The 21,228-nt window shown below is 46.3% G+C and overlaps 2 protein-coding genes across 2 annotated transcripts; both read left to right on the top strand.

The window, feature by feature from the left end:
* The first annotated feature begins 9,918 nt into the window (after positions 1 to 9,918).
* Positions 9,919 to 12,270, top strand: LOC123138007 (uncharacterized). Its single transcript, XM_044557895.1, has 2 exons — positions 9,919 to 10,361; positions 11,787 to 12,270. Exons 1-2 carry the CDS (start codon positions 10,025 to 10,027, stop codon positions 12,113 to 12,115), a joined length of 666 nt encoding a protein of 221 aa, XP_044413830.1. The 5' UTR covers positions 9,919 to 10,024; the 3' UTR covers positions 12,116 to 12,270.
* Positions 12,271 to 14,020: 1,750 nt separating this feature from the next.
* On the top strand, positions 14,021 to 15,631 carry LOC123138005 (uncharacterized). Its single transcript, XM_044557894.1, has 2 exons — positions 14,021 to 14,373; positions 14,830 to 15,631. Exon 2 carries the CDS (start codon positions 15,001 to 15,003, stop codon positions 15,403 to 15,405), a length of 405 nt encoding a protein of 134 aa, XP_044413829.1. The 5' UTR covers positions 14,021 to 14,373; positions 14,830 to 15,000; the 3' UTR covers positions 15,406 to 15,631.
* The last annotated feature ends 5,597 nt before the right edge of the window (positions 15,632 to 21,228 follow it).

Here is a 21,228-nt window from a genome sequence, read left to right as displayed (position 1 = left end):
GTACACTGGGATTGACAGCTGGGGTCTCCCACTGTCCACGGTCGCTTTGGCAAAGCTTGGCTTGGTTATACAAAATCTTTTCGGGAGGGGATAAATTCTATATGATGATCATTGCAAGCTTTTGCTGGGGGATTTGGTGCCTCGTAACAAAGTTACATTTGATAATCATGATGCTCGAACTCCTTTGGAGGCTGTTTTCACCGCTTGTTCTTTTATGCTATACTGGGCAGGGCTTCTTAAGGAGGACGACAGGACAAAGTTCAAGGCTGGTGTGAAGAGACTGGCGCATGTGGCAGCTGCTCTGGCGGATAGATCATTCTCGCGAGGCAGGCTTCTCCTGGGAGATGGTGACGGTATTCAGATCGGCTAGTTCATCGTCTTGCTTAGCTTTCATCCACAAGGGTTTGATGCCCGCTGGATCGATACTGTTGTCTTTTGGCCCCGGTTCTGCGGTGTCCTGTTCCCCTTGACGATTGTTTATTTGGACGCTAGTTTATTGTGTCGTTAGGTTTTCGCCCCATAGCTGGTGATCCGTTTCAGGGTCATCATGCGGTGGGTTTTCTGGCGATGCACCAGCTCGCTCCTCCCCTTTCAGTCTCCTTTTACTGGTTTTTAGCTTCCTATTTGGTGAGATGCCTAGTTAGTGCTTGTTGAACTTGTGCTACAGACTGATGTATTTTCGTTGATTGCAAAATTAATGGAAAGGGGTGCGAGCCCGGTTGAAAAAAAAATGTGCATGGTGTGGACGTCACGGTACCGCTGATCTCAACACAAGCCCTCCGTCTCAGTACTTACTAGAACTTCAAGCAGAGGCTGCGAAGTGTGCGTGTATGTCCTCATTTTTTTAGTTTTGAAAACTAGACGCACGGTACAGCTGCGTATCATTACAAAGTTCTACTCCCACATGCCGCCACTCACACCCATAATATAAAACGCGTCACTTGCCCATTCACCGCACACGCACCTATCCCGTTAGGCTATCCCAACAATAGTATAGCTTATACACGTACGTACCGCGGTTAGCTAAGATTCCCGCATATTTGCGTGCGACACAGCTCACGATACAGGCAGCAGGCGGCGGCGGCCGTAGGGTGGAGTGGAAGTCTACTAAGCCGTGGAGTCCAAAGCCAAGTCGAACACATACTTTAATTTCCCATGCACCAACTTGTTACACTAGACAACAGTCAGCGCGGTCTCGTTGCGTCATCGTACAACGATTCTCGCACGAAAGCTAAACTACGAACGAAACAACCATGGTTCGAAACCATAGTTTCTCACAGCCACTTCTTTATCTCATACAGACAGCACCACGGCAAGCACTGCGCCAGCACGAGTGAGACGGGACGTTTGACACATGCACATCACCGTAGTTTATGCACCAGCAAAAACGTCGATACTCTACGGCTCTGTCATGCAGCCTGCACAAGACAAGTGACAGCTCTCTTTCCTTGTAGCCGCCCGCTTTCTATACTGGAGAAGTCTCCGTCGCTTGGTCGCCGCCTACCACGCCGGAAAGATCAGGCGACAGTAGAGCCAAACGTGATAAGCTATCACTGGATCTTGCGCCTCCTTCCCCTGTTGTCAGCAGCAAAGCGTGCATACTCGCCCGGTGCTTTCCGGCCGGAGTACCCCCGGTACACGCTAGAGTTCAGCTGGATGCAGACTGGCCGCCGTGGCGTCTTCGGCCCATGCCTAACTCTCGTCGGCCGGAGAACTTCCTTTTGTTGCCTCCTCCTGCTTGGAACCTTCCCATCTGCGAGTTGGAAACGGGTGGATCAAGCAAGCTTTGGTCGGGCTTGCTTGGATAGGATACCACCGATTCAGGTAGAAACAAAGTCTAGAGGAAAAGGTTTGATAGAATAAAACACTATTGCAAGATCATAGACGACACACCGAGGCACGATATTTGTTAACGAGGTTCATCGATATGGCTACATCTCCGGGGCATATGACTACGGGCGTTCCTCCCCAAGATACCGCAACACCGGCCGCCCGGGTGCCGACACAAGCCGCCGGCTCCCCCGCGTACCTGTTTCTATCAAGTCGTCATAGGTTACAACGTGTGGTGTCCCTCCGTATATAAGAGGCCTAGGATACAAGTGTCCGACTCCTACACAACTCGTACCTAACCATACAAATTACAACTTCAAGTCCACGTGACCCCTTGCGTACATAGTATATTCGACACAAATATAACAAACTCCACCTTGACGAATATTCTCCATCACTTAGAAGTCGTCCATGCTCGAACCTCCATGTACTCCGGACTTGGGTTGTCTTCTTTGTAGCTTACTGAGAGCTACCCGACGGGCTAGACCCGCCGCCACCGTGAGACTCCACTGCTACTCCTGCAGCTCCACTCTCCATGGCTCCATCTGCAATAGTGCTCCCTTGCAACTTGTAAAGATGTGAAGCCGTCCTCTCTCCTATCATCACAGTCATCCCATCTTTCATGATTTTCATGGTCTTCGTATCCCGATCACAACGGAATTCCATACCACCATCATGAAGAACACCAAGCGAAATTAGATTCCTCCTTAGCCCTGGCACATATCTGACTCCCCGAAGCATCCGCTCAACTCCGCCAACCATCTTGATTTTGATGTCACCTACTCCAGCAACACGATAACCTGTGTCATCGCCCACATAGGCTAAACCAAACTCACCAGACTTGTACCAAGAGAACCACTCCCTGTTGGGCGTCGCATGAAAATAGCAAGCTGAATCCAACACCCACGCTTCAGTTTTTGTTGACCGTCTATTTGATACAACGAGAACATCACTATCACTGTCCGAGCCATCGCCATGAGTAGCCGCATTAGCACTTGCTCACCCTTCAGTTCTGGGCATTCCCTCTTTATATGTCCCCAGTCTTTGCACCTGTAGCACTGCACCTTTTTCTTTTTTTTCTTCTCCGCCTCTTGTCCCTTCCTGATCTGATAACCTTTAACTGCCAACCCCAAACCTTGAGTACTCTCATCTGTAGCATTCTTTTGCTTCCTCAACTCATGCCCAAGCAACGCTGCAGTGACTTCCTCATTATTGACGGTTGTCTTTCTATGTGTCAATGTAATGACCAAATGCTCATAGGACGGTGGCAACGAAACAAGAAGAAGTAGTGCCTTATCCTCGTCCTCAATCTTCACATCCAGACGCGCTAGATCCGTGGCCAATTGATTAAAGGTTTTCACATGCTCCACAAGATCCAACCCCTCCTGCATCTTCAGCCCATAGAACTTTTGCTTCAAATACAGCTTATTGGTCGCTGACTTGGACATATAACGATTTGCCAACTTATCCCAAATTCCCTTAGGAGTATCTTCGTCCATGACTTGATACATGACCTGATCCGCAAGACAAAGCTGTATGGTAGCGGCCGCCCTTGCATATCCTCCCACACATCATTGTCAACCTTGGCCGGCTTCGTCTCCTGCAAACCCTTCAAGATTCCCTGCTGCGCTAGAATATCCTTGACTCTTGTCTGCCATAGACCGAAGTTACTCGTGCCATCGAATTTCTCCACATCAAACTTGGTGAACCCTGGCGCCATGCCGAGCCGCGATCTAACCGACCTGTTGCCGCCGGTCTCACCGCACTTTTCCTCTGCGACTTCCTCACGAAAAAGATCACTGATCCCGTATTCCTCGTCTGAAACCACGCCGCAGAACGCAATCTACCAAGAAAAAACTGACCCGCACAACCTCCCTGTCCGCCCTTCAGAAAATCACCTGAAGCCTCTTGCCGCAACGCGCAGATGAATTTGCTCTCAGCCGAAACTAGCCGCTCCACCTTTTCCTGAACCTGCAGATTGATTGTGTGCCCTGTTAGCCTCGTCGCCCCAGCCCTTTATTTCCGCCGGATATAGCTGGCCCTTCTTTTCCTCCTCTCACACGAACCGAGTTCAACTCAACTCTGTCACGATTTGCCCAGCCTTGTCAAGCCAAGTCTCCCACGGACCTATGCATGCACACGTCTCTTGTTTAATCATGACCAGTAGCAGACTTGTCCCCTGAAACAACATGTACACCCACGCACGTATCACTTGATCCGCTGACAGCATCCATGTAAACCTCTGGACTTCTGCCTCATCACGATTCTCTTTCCTTGTGCACTACCCTCTATCCGATGAAACCTGCTGCCTTGACTTTTCTTTGCCTTGCGCGCCGTGCTTCTACCGGGACCAACCGCCACACGCCTGCTCGAGGCTCCAGCGGCCGTCTCGCCTACGACACGACCAACCGAATCCTGACATTCCTTTTCTCGATTCCGCATACCTCGGGGAAAACCTCGCCGCTCATCTCGACGACTGCTCGCCTTCCCGGTCTTTGTTTCTTGGGTTTCGCCAGCAACCGAACAGCCCTGTCGCACATACTCATCAACGCCAACTTTGCCAAAACAGTCGCCACCTCGCGCATCGTCCCTGCACAAGCCGTGCCGTACCCTGGCCACCCGCGTCGCCGACACAATCCGTCCGCAGTGCCGCGTCGCCGTCCTTGTACAACACCGAGCGCATCATCTCGATGCTCTCACACTCCGATCTATCCGGCCGCCCCCCACGTCTGGTCGCCGGTTTGATCGCGAGCCGAATCCGTTGCCTCCGCAACGTCTTCAACAGCCACTACGCCGGTCCGATCGCCACGTCTAGCCGATCCTTACCGACTGCAACCCATCGAACGGTTCAAGCCTCCCGCCTGAAGTATCTGACACCACCGACCGCATCCGCGATCGCCGCCATGCTCCACCTTGCGCCGATCGGACGTTCCCTGGCACCCGTCGAGCATGATCCTCGTACCTCCGGATGATCTTCCGCATAGCCTTCTCGCAACCTTGCTTTGATACCACTTGATAGAATAAAACGCTATTGCAAGATCATAGACGACACACCGAGGCACGATATTTGTTAACGAGGTTCACCGATATGGCTACATTCCCGGGGCATGACTACGGGCGCTCCTCCCCAAGATACCGCAACACCGGCCGCCCGGGTGCCGGCACAAGCCGCCGGCTCCCCCGCGTACCTGTTGCTATCAAGTCATCATAGGTTACAACGTGTGGTGCCCCTCCGTATATAAGAGGCCTAGGATACAAGTGTCCGACTCCTACACAACTCGTACCTAACCACACAAATTACAACTTCAAGTCCACGTAACCCCTTGCGTACATAGTATATTCGACACAAATATAACAAGGTTGTGGCCGGTGAAAGTGAACCCGGCTGGTGATGCCGACATTGGCGTCGTGCGTGCATGGTCTAGTGAGCATCATGAGCTGAGAACGGTCCAGTCCAGCAACCGGGGATGAATGAGGACAGGTTGTTTGGAGCGTATTGCGATTGCGGATTAACTATGGATTAGTGATGCGTCAAGCTTGGCGCCGAGCCGTGCAAGTTGCAAGTTCCTTGTTGTGAGATTGGCTGCAACTTGTAAGTGTTAAGGTGCATAAAATTATATGATGGATTTTGTTTGTCTCTGTTATATAGGAGTAAATGAAACATGCTGTTCAAATTGTGTTTCTCTCACATATTAGAGAACATAAACAAGCCTCTACGTCTCTCCTCCCTTCGTCTCTCCTCCAAGAAAAGACGGCTAGGGTTTCAGCCTTTCGTCGGCGGCGCCACCGATCTTCCACGTCTCCTATAGCCTTAGGGCGGTGGATCCCGGCCCTTTCCGGCAGGAGGGCTCCGCTTTTTGGTGCTTCTTCACGTTTTGTTAGGGTTTGTGTCCTGCTCAGGAAGACGAGACAGCAGCGGCTTCTTAAAGATGGAATAAGGTTCTCCCCGCTCAGCCCCTGTCCCGATGGTGTGTCTAGCTTTGTCGGAGGGCGTGTGGAGGTGTGTGTCCGGCGGATCTCGCGGGGTTCGATCGGTGGTTGTCTTCGGTGGGTTTGCTTAGATCCAGTCGTTGGTCATGTTTCAGGTTGGATCCTTCCGATCTAAACTTCTCTTCATCGGTGGCGGTTGCTGTTCTAGTTCGTTGGTCCTATGAGTCCTTAGCACGATGACTTCCTGACTGTCTACTACAACAAGTTGTGCCCAGCCCCGGGAAGGGAGGGGCGATGATGGCGGCGCGTATTCGGCTCGCTTTAGTAATTGTAGTCGTCGCTAGGTGGTCTACGTATTTGGATGTAATTTTTATTATTTTTTGTGTTCGTTGTACTGCCATGATTGAAGATGAATAGATTGAACGTTTTTCGCAAAAGAAAAAGAGAATATAAACAAAATCAAGTTCGTGTCTGGTTTTTTGTAGCTTAGTTTTTCAGCCAACGACCCGATCATAATCATTGCTCAAAATATGTATTACGTCGGATCAAGGATCTTAATTACTTTTGAGTTTAATCTCTCTAAAACTCTATTTAAGGTTGTACTAGCACATATGCCCGTGCGTTGAGAAAAAAATAATAAGCATTTAAAGTTAGTGAGAATTATATGTGCAAACAAAATACTGTATGCACATGAAAAAGGAACATTTTGCTTCTCGGTTTTGCCGGGTGTGAAGTAATCAATCCGCTATTTTTTTCTTCATTGATCGAGGACATTTAAGAGTTTTGTTACGTCGTCGTACGTCAGAGAAGACCCATGAATTATTCAATCTACCTTTCCTTTCGGTCGAGGAAATTTTAAGGTATAAAGTTTCTGAATATTGTAGGAAACATGAACCATTTTTTAAATCCTAAACAGATTTTTAAAAATTATGTACACTTTCAGAAAAACGCGAACAAAATTTGAAATGAAAACATCTTTTAAAATTCACAAACATTTTTTGCAAACACATTTTTTTTATAAAAACATGGACATTACTTGAATTTGTGAACATATTTTTAAAACGGGAAAATCTGTCCAAAATTAGTAACATTTTTCAAAATTGATTATCTTTTATACTCAAACATTATTTTGAATTGTGAAAATTTCAGTAAACCAAGAATATTTTACGAATTTGGAGAACTTTTTAAAATGTCATTTTTTTAAGAAATCTTGAGCAATTTTAAAAAACATTATTTTTTTGAAATAATGGGATTTTTTCTAATTTTTAATATTTTTTAAATAGAAACAAATTATTGCATTTCTGAACATTTTACAAAATATGTTTTTTTAATTCTGTATGTTTTTTGAAAATTTTAAATTTACGTACTCAATTCTGTAAGAATAATAAATTAGGAAGGAAAAACAGAGATAGGGGAAGGAGAATAAAAATAGAAGTAAAACACAAAAACAAGGAAAAATGGGCCAGCCCATTATTGGTTGTCTTTTGTGAAGCTCTGACTATTTGCCGCCCTGTGCGGAAAATAGTACTATTTAACCTGCATGGGCTAAAAAAAAGTGGGTTGGCTTTGCTGGATCACAGCGCGCGGCCCACGTACGAAATTCTGGAAAAGTCTTTTGTAGCAGAGGAGTGCATAAGAATTTAGTACCACCTCACGTAGAAAAAATTCTTTTCGAAGATGAATGGATGAAAAATTTAACAAACGCACCTTATTTTATTAGTAGGTATGGATGTACAAATGTGATGGAATTGCCAAAGGCGCTTATTCCTCCCTCTGTTCCTAAATATTTGTCTTTCTTGAGATTTCAATAAGTGATTACATATGAAGCAAAATGAGTGAATGTACACTTTAATACATATATATATATAGGTCTATTATGATAACACCCCCTTAAGACCTTATTCTGCACACCCGGGGCTTATTCTGCTAACACATTTGCACTGCGGAAAACCTCACATGTCTCATATATAGGGAAAATCCATCCTACTACCCGGTGGTAGTTACCCCACATGTCTCATATACTAACATGTGGTACTACATATACTATTCCCTCCGTCCGAAAATACTCGTCGAAAGAATTAATGTATCTAGATGTATTTTAGTTTTAGATACATTCATTTTTAGGCATTTCTCCGACAAGTATTTCCGGACGGAGGGAGTATTTTATTATTTTAAATATGTTCATATACTATATCTAAGATATTTCAAAACAAATTAAATGAAAAAATTGCATAAGAGCCCATAATTTTTGTTATATTTGTGAAATACATACATATTTATACGGAAAAAGAGCATACTAAAAAAATGGTACATACTACCTAAAAATTTGTATATATACTACCTAATCATTGTTATATACTACATACTACACGTATATACTCTCAGTTTCGACAGATATTACATACAACATACAAAATGCAAGTGGTGGTAACTATCACTGCTTGTAGGAAACATATATATAAGATCCGTGTGTGGTAGTCCATTTAAAATCTTAAAAAGATAAATATTTAAGAACGGAGGGAGTAGATGCTAGAAAACTTTTATCCGCGATACCAACCACGACAAATGTGCTGTCCAACATATTACACGTTTTTTGTTTGCTAGGTGTTTTCAAGCACTAGTGGCACAATAGCAGTAGCCCTCTATCGTTACAGCTGGGAGCAATGTGCCATGAACTGTTGTTGTTCATGTCAGCAAGACTCGAATGCCATAGGATTTGACATGAACTGTTATTGATCAGGTTGGCTAGACGCGACTGCCATGGGATTTTTTGCTTGAGGTTAGCAGCTGGCGACTTTTTTTTGGCGGGAAACAGCTGGCAGCTACACAGCCTTGGCATGACATGGGCCGGCAAAAGGCATAAATTTGACCCCAGACGAAACTATTTCACAAACTAAACTATGTTTGAAAATATCTCACCCAGCTGATTTTTAATGTGCAGCGCCTAACAGCAAGGCGCTAAACTGCAGCGCCTGACACACAGACGCCACACTGTGCAGCGCCTAGCTGTAAGGAGCTGCACTGTATTGTGTAGCGCATAGTAGAGTGCAGCGCTTTACTGTCGGGAGCTGCACAAAAAGTTCGGCGGTGTGAAATATTTTTGAAAACAGTTTAGTTTGTGAAATACTTTCTCTTTGAGGTCAAATTCGTCAATTCTGCCACATAGACCTACGCGACAAGCAGCAGGCTAGGTCCGCAGATCAATGAAAAGTTTTCTGCGGGATCCTATTTGACGCCCGCAGGCGTCAAAAGGACGAGCCTTCACTGAAGAGAGTCACCACTTGGGCCGGCCCACGTATGGATTTTGGTTTCGCTGCTGTTTCCTTGTTTCTTCGCGTTTTTTTGGCTTCCAGGGCTTTCACTCTTCTGTTCCGGTTTTTCTTATTCTTAGTTCCTTTTTTCCTTTCATTTTTCTTTCCTTTTATGTTTTCTTTTTTATTTTGTGTTTCTATTCTTCTTCTCTTAATTGCGTATTATATAAAAAGTTCACCGCGTATTAGAAAAATCTTCATGGTATTAAGAAAATGTGCATCGTATATTATGAAATAGTTCGCCTTGCATTATAAAAATGTTCATCGTGTATTACAGAAATGTTCATTATATATTATTAAATTGTTCAACATATATTATAAAATGTTCATTGTGTATTTAAATTTTGTTCATCGTATATTAAGAAATTGTTCAATGTATATTATAAAATGTTCATTTGTATATTTTAAATTTGTTCAGTGTATTTTTACAAAAAGGTTCACCGTATTTGAAAATTTGTTCAACGTATATTGTAAAGATGTTGAATGTTTTTGAGGATTTGCCGCTGTCCTTTCTACTTTTAGCGTGGCGCTGTGATTATGTCGTTCGAGGTCGCTAGTCCGGCTGGCTAGCCTCGCTAAAATCAACCGTGAGGTCTCAAGTTTTCTCTAGCCGAAAAGACAAGAAATCATCCGGCCTGTATGCGCCCACAAATAGCAGCCCATAACTCGGGGAGCATATAACCCTAGCCCAGAAGCGCCGGCCATGAATGAATTCAGTTACCTGGATGCGGGCCGTACCACGGGCTTACGGGCTTAGAGCCCACCGAGCATTAACCAAGGCAACTAACCCAATACCAACCTCTCCTAAAAAAAAACTCCAATACCAACCGAAGTTAAGGTAATCTTAAAAAAAAACGAAGTTAAGGAAGGGAAAATGCTACGGGGCAGATCAAATCCGGGCAGGAAGTAGCTCAACTCCCCGGAGTGGACTGGCCGGAGCGGACGGGAGCAGGATGGAGTGGACGACGGTGGAGACGGCGGACGGGGCCAAGCTGAGCGTGCGGCTCTTCAAGCCGGCGGCGCCGGTGGAGGATGCGGAGGACGTGGCGGTGGTGCTCGTACACCCCTACACGATCCTCGGCGGCGTGCAGGGCCTGCTGCGCGGCATGGCCCAGGGCCTCGCGGAGCGGGGCCACCGCGCCGTCACCTTCGACATGCGCGGCGCCGGGCGCTCCACCGGCCGCGCGTCGCTCACGGGCTCCAGCGAGGTCGGGGACGTCGTCGCCGTCTGCCGCTGGGTCGCCGACACCCTCAAGCCGCGCTCCGTCCTCCTCGTCGGCTCCTCCGCCGGTAGGTTGACCCCGACGATCCCCTCGCTCCTCTCCGTAAGTGTTCGGTTTGCCTTGTTGTGAGATTCAGCGAAGCCGGTAATCAATTCGACCAAACTAGTAGCTATTCTGAATGTATCAGCAAATGGCATACGCAATTGACGACCGAGCACTCATCTTGACCTGCGAACAGAATGAATAGGCGATGCGTTGTACTGTTGCATCAGAATTGAAAGCTCAAACAACCTTTTGTCCTGATGGAATTTGCCTTAAAATATACTCATCGAACAATTTTCTTATTACTTCAGTGTCCCCAAAGTCCGAAGATCAAACTAACAGCTGAGTATTACTCACTGTCTCACTGATTTGTGCTCGGGGCTGTTGAGCGGCTGCTAAGCAACCCCTAAGACTCAGAGGCTCAGCGGCTGCCCCAGTCTTCTCAGAAGCAATTTTTCTTGTTAGGTTATTACCACTATTTTTCAGCCAATCCTTAATGTAGGATACCCTGCTCTTCTCCAACGATGCATGTTCAGTTTGCCATGACGCAAGATTCAGTGAGGCCAGTAATCAAATTGACCAAACAAGTAGCTCTTCTGAAACTGTATGTCAACAAATGGCATACGCAATTGACAAGTATACACTCATCTTGACCTGTGACTAGTGAATAGGCGATGCGTTGCACTGTTGCATCAGAATTGAAAGCTCAAACTTCCTGTCCTCATTGAATTTTCCTTCAAATGTACTCATCATACAGTTCTCTTACTATTTCAGTGACCCCAAAGTCCAAATATCTAACTAACAGCTGGGTATTACTCACTGAATTGTGTTTGGGGCGGTTGAGCAGGTGCTAAGCAAGCCGTAAGACTAAGAGGCTGCCGTGGTGACCTTATCCTATTTTTAGGGTAACCCCAGTCTTCTCATAAGCAACCTTTCTTGCTAGGTCATTACCACTACTTTTCATTTGATCATTAATGCAGGACACTAGACTAAGAAGATTATAGTAGTATTTCTCAGAAGCAACCTGGGCATTAGACACTTGTGCTATACCTTTTTTTGGCCACTCATCTGTCGTAAAGATTAGTATTGACTTGACAGTAATGAGGTGTGCAAAGCACACCTACTCTGCTTACCTCTACCCAGTACTGCTCCCTGTGCTCCTAACTGGATTGACGTACAAGGGTCTTAAGATTTTGTTATGTTAACACAGTGCAAACTGCAAAGCAGTCGCAACTAATTGAGTACAGGTAAGAGAACTTGTGTTTTTGCACAAAATACAATAGTGGATCAGAATGATGATGAAATACAATTTCTCCCTCGCTTTATTTTGTAAATACAATAGTGCCTACTAGTTAACATAACGTATCTCACTCTACTAGTTATCTTCAGCCCTTCATGTAGCTATTGAATTATGCTTGGTCATGTATCTCACTCTAGTTTCCTGTCACAGGAGCACCAATTGCGGGATCAGCAGTTGATAAGGTTGACCAGGTGGTTGGCTATGTTAGCATCGGGTACCCATTTGGTTTAATGGCCTCAATCCTATTCGGCAGACATCATGATGCTATCCTCAAGTCTGAGAAACCAAAGTTATTCATCATGGGAACTAAAGATGGCTTTACGAGCGTAAAGCAGCTGCAAAACAAGATCAAGTCGGCTGCTGGACGGGTTGATACACATTTGATTGAAGGAGCCGGTCACTTCCAAATGGAAGGTCCTGCTTTTGATACCCAGATGGTAGACCTCATTGTCAATTTTATCAAATCTTTGCCCAAATAGAGTGCTGTAACTGTGTGAAATTGTGCAGAGCGTGTAGTGATGAACATCGAAAACATACGATTTGGATAGTGCCTTCATGGTTTGTATTTTCTCGTGTTGTATTGTACACTGGGTGTTGTGTTCGAGATAGTAATCAAATCTTAGTTTCCATTTCATATGAGTTTTAGACTCGGCGATGCAAGCTGCACGGAAAATCTTATTGTCATCACGACATTGCAATCCAGTCTTATTATTTTTTGTATAGCCATACTTCTACTTGTGAGTGGTTGCTATCCTTGCAGTCCAAAAACTGTACTCACATCATTATAATGGAACCAGGTATAATTTCTGTCTCTTTCTGTCTTTCTGAAATTGTTTGTCAAACGGTTAGCTTCGTCGTAGGTTATATACATGACTGATGTTGATCTTATGTCTTGTTCTCTGTTTTCAGGCTGGTGGAGGGTGGCCTTCATGACGACGAACCGAGACTAAAAACCTGAGGTTATATATGATCGGTGTTGATCTCATGTCTTATTCTCAGTTTTCAGGCTGGTGAAGGGTGGCCTTCACGGTGACGAATGCACGCTAGAAATTTGAGATGCACGTAACGCGGCTGATCAATCTAACAATAAATAAACTCGTTTTCAACTTTTCAACAGATTTGGCTTCGAGGGATTTCATCATCAGCTTCGGAAACCTCTGCGACGAGCAAGCAACGTGTTGGATTTGATTTGAGCTGAAACAAGAGGGGGGCCTAGCTCGGCATCGGTAGGTCTGATCCTCCTGCAATTTGGTCTGCACCTAGATCATTTTCCCGTCCTTTTTCGTGTCAGCAGATCAGATGGCGTGGATCTGCAGCGGGCGTCATCAAGGGCCGTACGTGGTCCTAATCTCCCTCGCTTTATTTGCAAAACCTCAGCGTAAACTGTACCCCAGCTGACGCCTCTAGCGCTGCTGGTGGAGCGCAGATGCAGATCCGGAGGTGGTGACGAAACACAATCTTTTGTTGCACCGAGTTACTGTAGAATGTTATTTTTTATGCTTTTGTCCTTGGGCACCTGCTGTACTGTGTTCCCTTCTGATCAATGAATTTGGTAGTGCAACTACCAACATTCAAAAAAAAATGTTTATTTTAATTCACAGTTCATGTTTCAAGCATGGCGAGTTCACAAGGTAGTGGTGAGAATTGAAGGGCAATAACTCGGCCAGGACCTGACATCAAGAGCAGCAAGTACACCCATCTTCGTTCATGCTTGTATAGAGATACGGTGGTGCCACGCAACTGATCATCAGTACACGCCCTAGCTAGTTTGGTCCTTTATCTAGAAGAAGTCATCTCGATCCAAATCCATGCGAGTAATTGTAAATAAGAAGGTGAAATACGAATTCAAAGCAGAGAGGGGAAGAAATCATGGTGCAGTGCCGTGTCAGGATTCAGAAATAATTTAGTCGAGCCACTTGCAACAGGAGCTGGAGTGGGCTCGGCTTTGTCTACTTAGTAAGTACTGTCTGGTAGTGGTAACTAAGTGCCATTTCACTGTAGATAATAATTAATTAATAACGTTGATATTTTTTCTTAGACAAGTGCATAAGCTGGTAACACGCCGAGTAGAAACATGCAGGACACGGCTAATACTGTGCGGTAAATAGTAGAACATGACCAGTAGAATGGTTGGTAACCCTAGGAGGCAGGTACAGGCACAGGGGGGCTGTCAGGTGTCGAAAGGCAAGGCAACTACTGCTACCGACGTTAAACATCCGCTAACACTGAACAAAAATGCCATCATGGTAAAACTGCAGCACGTTCCTAGGGATCCACGCCGATTAACTTTTTAAGCCCGGAAATTGCCAAGAAGCACATAACTATCTTCAACGGTGGGTAGGCTGCAAGTAAAAATGATAAACAATGGGCAAATGACCCCTCAACAATATATCTAGAAGGGCTAGCTCCCCCTCTCTTTCCCTCTCTCTCTCACCCCAGCTGCTGCCTGCCTGCTATGCCCCAGCACCAGCAGCAGCTATTGGAGCTCAGCCATCCAGAAGTGCCAGAGCGCTAGCTTTGGTAGCTGTTCGTCGATAAGAGCCCCCTCCTGCTTCCCACACGCCACATATAGCAATCTTTGCTGCTGCCTCCCGATCCGCTGTACTTCCGGCATCGCAAGCCAAAGATTATCACCGATCCGTCGTTTCTTTCCCTCTAGCGCCAGAAGAACTTCATCTTCTTCTTTTTTTGCTGAGATTGGTGGTGCTGCTTGGAGTAGACGCCAGCTCTGTGGCAGGTCAGTTCCTCGTTTTCCATCCATTAATCTGAGAAATGGTTCAGCTGTTGATTTGAATCAGTCCTTGTTTATCTTTCTGTTTTCCTGCATAGATAGATGTTATATGTTTTGTAAGAGATTTATTTAAGTTTGTATCCGTCAGATGCGTATTGCTTTGCTGTTTTGTGTAGCTTGCGTCTGGATATTTATGTTGCTTGATCTGAATTTGCATCTTTTCGATTGCCATGGATCTCAATAAGGATCATAGTTTTTTCGAGAATGAATAAGAATCATACTTGCTCATTTCTCACCTCCACAAGCCAAGAACTCAAGTATACCATTTGGTTATGTAGCTAGCTTGTTTTATAACGGCATGTAGATTGATTTAGTTTGTTGCTTTCTGTTAATCCAAATCGGAGGCTATTCACCTCAGGAGTAAAAAAATTGTAACCTCTGTTCTGCATGCTACGACTGCAGATTTGTAGCATAGCTTTAGCTGGATTATCTTAGCACAAGGTGTCTCTGTAAAACACTCAAGTTTCAGTAAGCAAACTGATAAACAGAAGCAGCCGCTTCAGTGGCTGCCCAAACCAATATATAGTTCTTGCTGCTGCTGCTGCTGCTGCTGCTGCTGAGCTGAACCAACCAATGGGTAGAGGAAGAGGCAGAGGCAGAGGAAGGACGGCGGCCATTGCCAGGAGCCATGAAGACAAAGGAAGCAGCGGTGAAGAGGTTGTGCCCGCGAGAAAGAGGAGGGGAAGGCCGCAGAAGCACTTCGCCGATAAAATCGAACAGGTTGATGTTGAGAATTTCGTAGAAGACGTCGATGGCGGCGATGAAGATGGCAAAGATGTTAAACTGAATGCAAGTGCTGGTGTGAAGAGAGGCAGGCCACTGAAGGAGAGCCCCAACATCGTCCTGGAAGAGAACAGCAATTCCAGCGTTCGATCAAGCAGCGACGAGTCAGCTAGGACCAATGGGTTCAGGCAGATTGGGAACCGGAGGAAGAGCACGCCCCGGCGAGCAGCGGAGGCAGGGCTAGAATGCAAGTGATCACTGAGCAGTGGCATGCCAATCACCGTACAATTTTCGGTGCCAAGTAGCCTTCGTAATTTGTTTCAAATGTAAACATGACATGCACTGAGTGCTGAAATTTGTTTGTTTATGTGGACGCAAAATGTATGAACTGATGATAGAACACCTACGGAATCTTGCTCGGCTGTTGTAGGCTGATTACTACTGCTAGTATTTTGGTCTGCTTGTTTGTAGCAGAGCTTTACTTGAGAACAACTAGGGATGATAGCATTGCAATTTTGATCACATATCCAAGCAGTTTTATGTATTCTTGGTTCATACTCTGGTTCGTCAATCTTATCCAAACAAAACTGCTACTCCCTCCATTCCATAATGTAGTGCCTATAGATTTTTATGAAAGTCAAACTTTGCCAACTTTGACCAAGTGTATAGAGAAAATTGTCTACATCTACAACATCAAACATATACATTCTGAAAATATAACTCGCGATGTATCCAGTGATGTCCATTTGATATTCTAGATGTACCTACTTTTCTCTATAGATATGGTCAAAGTTTGTAATGTTTGACTTTTGCAAAAATCTATAGGCACTACATTATGGAACGGAGGGAGTACTAGATTATATATGTTCGGACAAAAAAAAGAAAAAAAACTACTAGTACCATATTATATTACTCTAGAAGCCATCGTGCCAAGTTGAGGGACGACGAACTTCCTCCTCGTCAGCACAGACGATCGTGCGAACTTGATGCTGGAAACTGATGCATTGTGTGTGTAATGTGATGTAGTAGCCATTGCATTTAGACAGTCCTTCTCTCTGCATATCATCTACTCCCAACCAACTAACCAACCAGCGCTCCCACACCACGATTCAATTGGGAGCACATGACAGGAGCCTCGACGCAGATGAGGTGGTGGTGGTGTCGCTGTAGCAGCGGAAACCCAGGCCGCGTCGAGGAGGTAGGGGCGTTCGGGAGTCCGGACACGCGGGGGCAGGGCACGGCCGGCAGCGGCTTTCCGCAAAGCTGCGCCGCTTTGCGACTCGCCCGGCTCGGTGTGGGGTGGCGGTGGCCTGCGCGGCGGCCCCGCGGGCACGTGCTGCTGGCCGACGAGGGGCGCGGAACGGGCAGACGCGAAGCGAGTTCGACCGCGCCCGCGCGCGTACGGGGCGGGCAGAGCGATGCTGTCGCGGGCGCGACATCATCATCGCCGCGGCCGCTGCCGCTGCCTGCCATGGCCCGGCTCCGGACCCGGCGCGCCATCATTCGGCACTCCGCCCCGCTCTGCTCGCTAGCTGGGGGTATGGGCGTACTGCTACGGCCACTGGAGGGGTACCCTGGGCTACTTGCGTGATAATTGCACTGTGAGTACTGGTCTGGGCACTGGCCAAGCGGGGTTGACCGCGGCACGAGGAATCGAGCAGACCACGGCGCGAAGCCATGCCATGCCATCGATGAAGTTGCTGCCCAGGGAATCGCTGACGCTCGTAATTTATGAGGCGATCGGTGAAGCCGTCCGATTCCACAAACACGAAATGGGACATGGGCTCCATATGACGTAGGCGCTACAGTTGATACCTTCCGACGCTCAGACGATGACTAATCCAACTGCTGGTATTGTTTTGGCCTTGGGCTTGGATGGTGGATATGGCGTGCCATCTGTAGCAGTGTTCTTCTCCATTTTACATCTGCTTCGATACACTCCCTAAACACATCAACGATTAAAATCGGTCTGTCTCCGGTTATAATAAAGGCATAATGGCATTAAGATACAATTAAGTCATACCCCTATTGAAATTCGTATGACCCAGCCTTAGAAAGTCAGCAAGTTCTAAACATTGATGTATCTTTCTGCAAAGAAGAATACTCCGGCCCGTCCGCGGATAGCGTCCGTCGGTCCCTCATATGTTGCGGCGCACATCCACATACCTCAAATCCATGCAATCCATGCACGTCGATCATACGATACAAATTGTCCGAATTCAACTCTTCGAAACAAAGCCAAAGCAAATCCTAGTTCAACAAACCGGACAAACCAAGATGAAATCAATGTCCGAGCGTGACAGATTGATTCGGATCACTGGTTGGGCGCGGAATGCGTCCTGCTTGTCCTACTCCACCATGTCTGAACCTCCCTGCAACGCCGCCGCTGCCTCCCTCTCTCGCTGTTGGCGTCACCGCAACTTCCGGACGACGTTCTCCACCTTGCAAGACGGAGCCGACGAAGGGACGCTGACGGACGAGGCAAACTGTGTATCCATCACGGCGGTCGGGGACGGGCTGGACGACATCTCCGGCAGTGGGTCAGGACAGGTGGTGAAGATGGGGAGTAAGGGTGGAGGATGGCGAGGGCGCGGGAAAGCTTGGAGGGCGACTGGAGGGGGGAAGGGTTTTGTGGATTTGGTGCAATTGGAGGTGGGATCATGCAGTCCGGTCCGACGTGGCGGGCGCGCCCGGGAGCCCCCATATTCGCCGCATATTGCTTACCAAATATGGCCTAGGTCATATGAGAGATATGCCGTTTCAACCCGGCCAGCTCTTCAGTAACCGGTTTTAGTTGGTTCTTGGTGGCCTCTGCACGTCTGGTCAGGGCGGCTTTCTCAGTTTCAAAGGTTATCTTCTCTGTTTCAAAAGCCGCCTAAACTTTCTCCAGTTCCTCTAAATAAGATTGCAGGCTTGATTCCGCCTTGGTTCGTGGAGCTTGTTCAGATTTCACATCTTTTTTCAAGTCGGCCAAGTTTGACTCGGCCACGCTCAAGGCTTCCTGCAAGTCAAGGAGATAACTCATATATAAGATATTTTCTTAGTCCCAAGCTGGAAATAATGTACAACCCTATACTTGAGGGCTATGACAGGAAAATTAATGTTATTACCGAAGTCCCAAGCATTTTGCAAGCAACATACTCGGCACTTGGAGGCTAATGTGTGTCAGTTTTTCCTTCAAAAGATAACACGGAAAGACCCGACTCAGTTCATAGAAGCGAGTCGGCCCTTGGGGGCTACAGGTTACCTTTTCAAAAGTACATTTGGAAGATCCGACTCATTTCAGGAAAATGAACCGGCCCTTGGGGGCTACCAGGCGTTTTATCTTAAAAAGTTTTTCTATCTAAAAGAACCAGCTTATCATTGGCATTATAACTCGACCCTTGGGGGCAACATTTTAAGCTTCAATATTCTATGTACAAGTCTCATACATACTCAAGACTTCCTATGTGTGAGACTTGGGGCCTACACAAGGATAGATACTAGTGGGGAAAGTTGATCATACGTCATATTTCCTCTTCATCATGTTTACCTTGTCGGCTTCCATGTCACGACTGGTAGAAAGGCGGGCTAAATAGCCCGCATGCAGTTCTTCTATGCTGAATTCCTCGTAGTTGGGCAGCTCAAGCTTGGTTTTTCCCTTTTCGGACAAGGGCCTCTCATCTTTTGTTGTGATCTTGGTCAGAACATTGGAGACTTCTGGAGGTTTATAAGCCTCCCCGGTAATAGAGGTCTCGTCGTTATTCTTTTCAAGAAGAGAAGCATCTTTAGCCGCCTTGGAGAGGCTCTAAGCAGGAGCCAGACTTGGCAGGTTAAGATCACCCCTCGGGTTATGAAGGATAGCTTGGGCGTCCATCACTGCAGTAGTCGCCGACTCACTTTGCGGGGGCGGCTCAGTTTGTTCATCAAGATGGCCCTCTGGTGTTTCAATGTGAGCCTCAGGGGTCACCAATGTTGGGTTCTCTGACTCAGGGTTTTCAGGAGTCGTGGATGACTCACCAACTTTTCTCTTCTTGGTTTTAGCCTTGGCCCTGAAATCAAGACCACAGGTTCATGTAAGCACAATAATGATTATGGTAAGCCGCCAATACTTGATAAAATTATTACCCGAGATTTATGATCAAAGTCGACAGCTGAGTGGCGGACGAGTCTCCTGAGGATGATGGTGACTCCTGATAATTTGAATCAGAAGGATTAAGAGGCTGCTTGATAAGGCCTGCTTTTGGAAGACAAGAAGTTGGACTGTGAGGCACCTCGTTACGTCGCCTGCGGGCGGCTGATTTGTCGGGTAAGCCGACCGCAAGATCTTCGGAGCTGCTCCGAGTGTGGAATCTTAATTCATGCTGGGTTTTCTTCAAAAGAAAATTCGAATCCAAATGAGCATCTGGGTGAGCAAATTTTACATTCCGAACGCCCCGCCTTGTTTTCTTTGGAGGCAAAGGTTCTGAGCCGGAAGAGATGGAAATTACCTCAACATCATCAGCCCGGCTTGTGGCAGAATCACCCTAAGAATAAGAAGCGTCAGCGAGTTCAATAAAGATACGACCAAGGGAGTCAAGTTCTACCTCCGACTGAGCATCAGCTATTGGTGAATCGCCCCTAGCAGCCGGCTCATCCACAGCAGCAGGCTTATTCTTTAGTTTGGCGGTTGATGTAGAAAAACTCTCAGAAGATAGGAATGGTGGGGTCAATTTGCTTATACACTTCAGAGAGAACTTGAAATTGGCACAAGTTGGATACATAATTTGGGGCAAGATCTTGAGGATGAAGATTGAAGAAATTTAAGACGTACCGGAAGAATCTTGACCCGACGGGAGAGAAGCCTCTAAGGAGATGGTTTGTGAATACCACGACTTCCCCGTCATCGGGTTGAGGAACATTTTCCCCTTGGGGAGCTCGCCAGCCGATCACCTCTTGAGCCGGCAGAAAACCCTGATCTTTGTAATCATTGAGCATGAGCTGGGAAACTTGGGAAGGCACCCAGTTGCAAATTGTGGTTTTTGACATGATGAGCCACCTAAAAAAGGGTTGAGAGCTCCAGAAATAAAGGGCGGGTCATTTATGAAATGATAACTCGCCTAGTGGGCTATGAAGGGTGACATGATCATTAAAGGAAGAATGAGCCGCCCAAATTGGTGAGCCAGCTCAATAATAGAGTAGTACTTAAAACTGGTGAATTGCAGTTACAATGATGAGCCGCCAGAAAACATGAAGGCATCTTATCTTAAGTTGGAGACTGCTAAGTTTTTTGCTAAGTATGAGGCCAACAAGTTCTACCGAAGCGCCTATAATTATGGATCTACAAATATGTCAAAAAAGAAAAATAATTGCTAAACCTAACACGAAGCCTTGGAGCAGTGGTTTCTCAACCTATGGATTCCTGAGGGGGTCTAAGTGTTCTAGATGCAAAAATGGTTCCATCACTCACGCCACTACATTTCTATGAGAAAGTTCATGAAAACTATATATAGACTAGCAATGGTGATGAAGGAGCGGTGAACTTCGATGAACTCTGACGAACTGCAATGGAATTAGTAATAGAAAGGGATAGTGTACCTGATAGTTGCAGAGAGGAGGTGTCTAATCGAGCTTCGACGAAGGCCGGGAAGCACTGCAGTCCTGGACAGGTCGACAACGTAGGAGGAACTGAAGCAGTGGCGCCGCAGAGAGCTCAGGCTCAAGGAATAAGAAGAAGCGGCGGGGGGGGGGGGGGAGGTAAAAAGTGAAAATATCGGTCCCCCGTAAGTATTTATAAGGCAAGAAGACAAAAGTAAATGGCGGGCGCAAGAATTGAGGGGGCACGGTAATTTTTGGAGCCAGAAACGCCTCGGTTTTTTATACATCTCCAATGTATCTATATTTTTTTATTGTTCCATGCTGTTATATTATCATTCTTCAGTGTTTTACAATAATTTTATAGCAACTTTATATCATTTTTTGGGAGTAACCTATTGACATAGTGCCCGATGCCAGTTGCTGTTTTTGTTTGTTTTTACTTCGTAGAATATCAGTACCAAACGGAGTTCAAACGCAACAAAACTTTTTGGAGATTTTTTATAGACCAGAAGCAACAACATG

Source organism: Triticum aestivum, chromosome 6B (genome assembly GCF_018294505.1).
Source record: "Triticum aestivum cultivar Chinese Spring chromosome 6B, IWGSC CS RefSeq v2.1, whole genome shotgun sequence".
In the NCBI taxonomy this organism is placed as follows: Eukaryota; Viridiplantae; Streptophyta; class Magnoliopsida; order Poales; family Poaceae; genus Triticum; species Triticum aestivum.
Note: the sequence above shows the minus strand (reverse complement) of the source record. Positions and strands in the feature narration are given on the sequence as shown.

Coding starts and splice junctions, on each gene's coding strand:
- LOC123138005 (XM_044557894.1), top strand. CDS start 15,001: ATGGGTAGAGGAAGAGGCAGAGGCAGAGGAAGGACGGCGGCCATTGCC.
- LOC123138007 (XM_044557895.1), top strand. CDS start 10,025: ATGGAGTGGACGACGGTGGAGACGGCGGACGGGGCCAAGCTGAGCGTG. Junction 10,362..11,786: donor CCTCGTCGGCTCCTCCGCCG/GTAGGTTGACCC, acceptor TTCCTGTCACAG/GAGCACCAATTGCGGGATCA.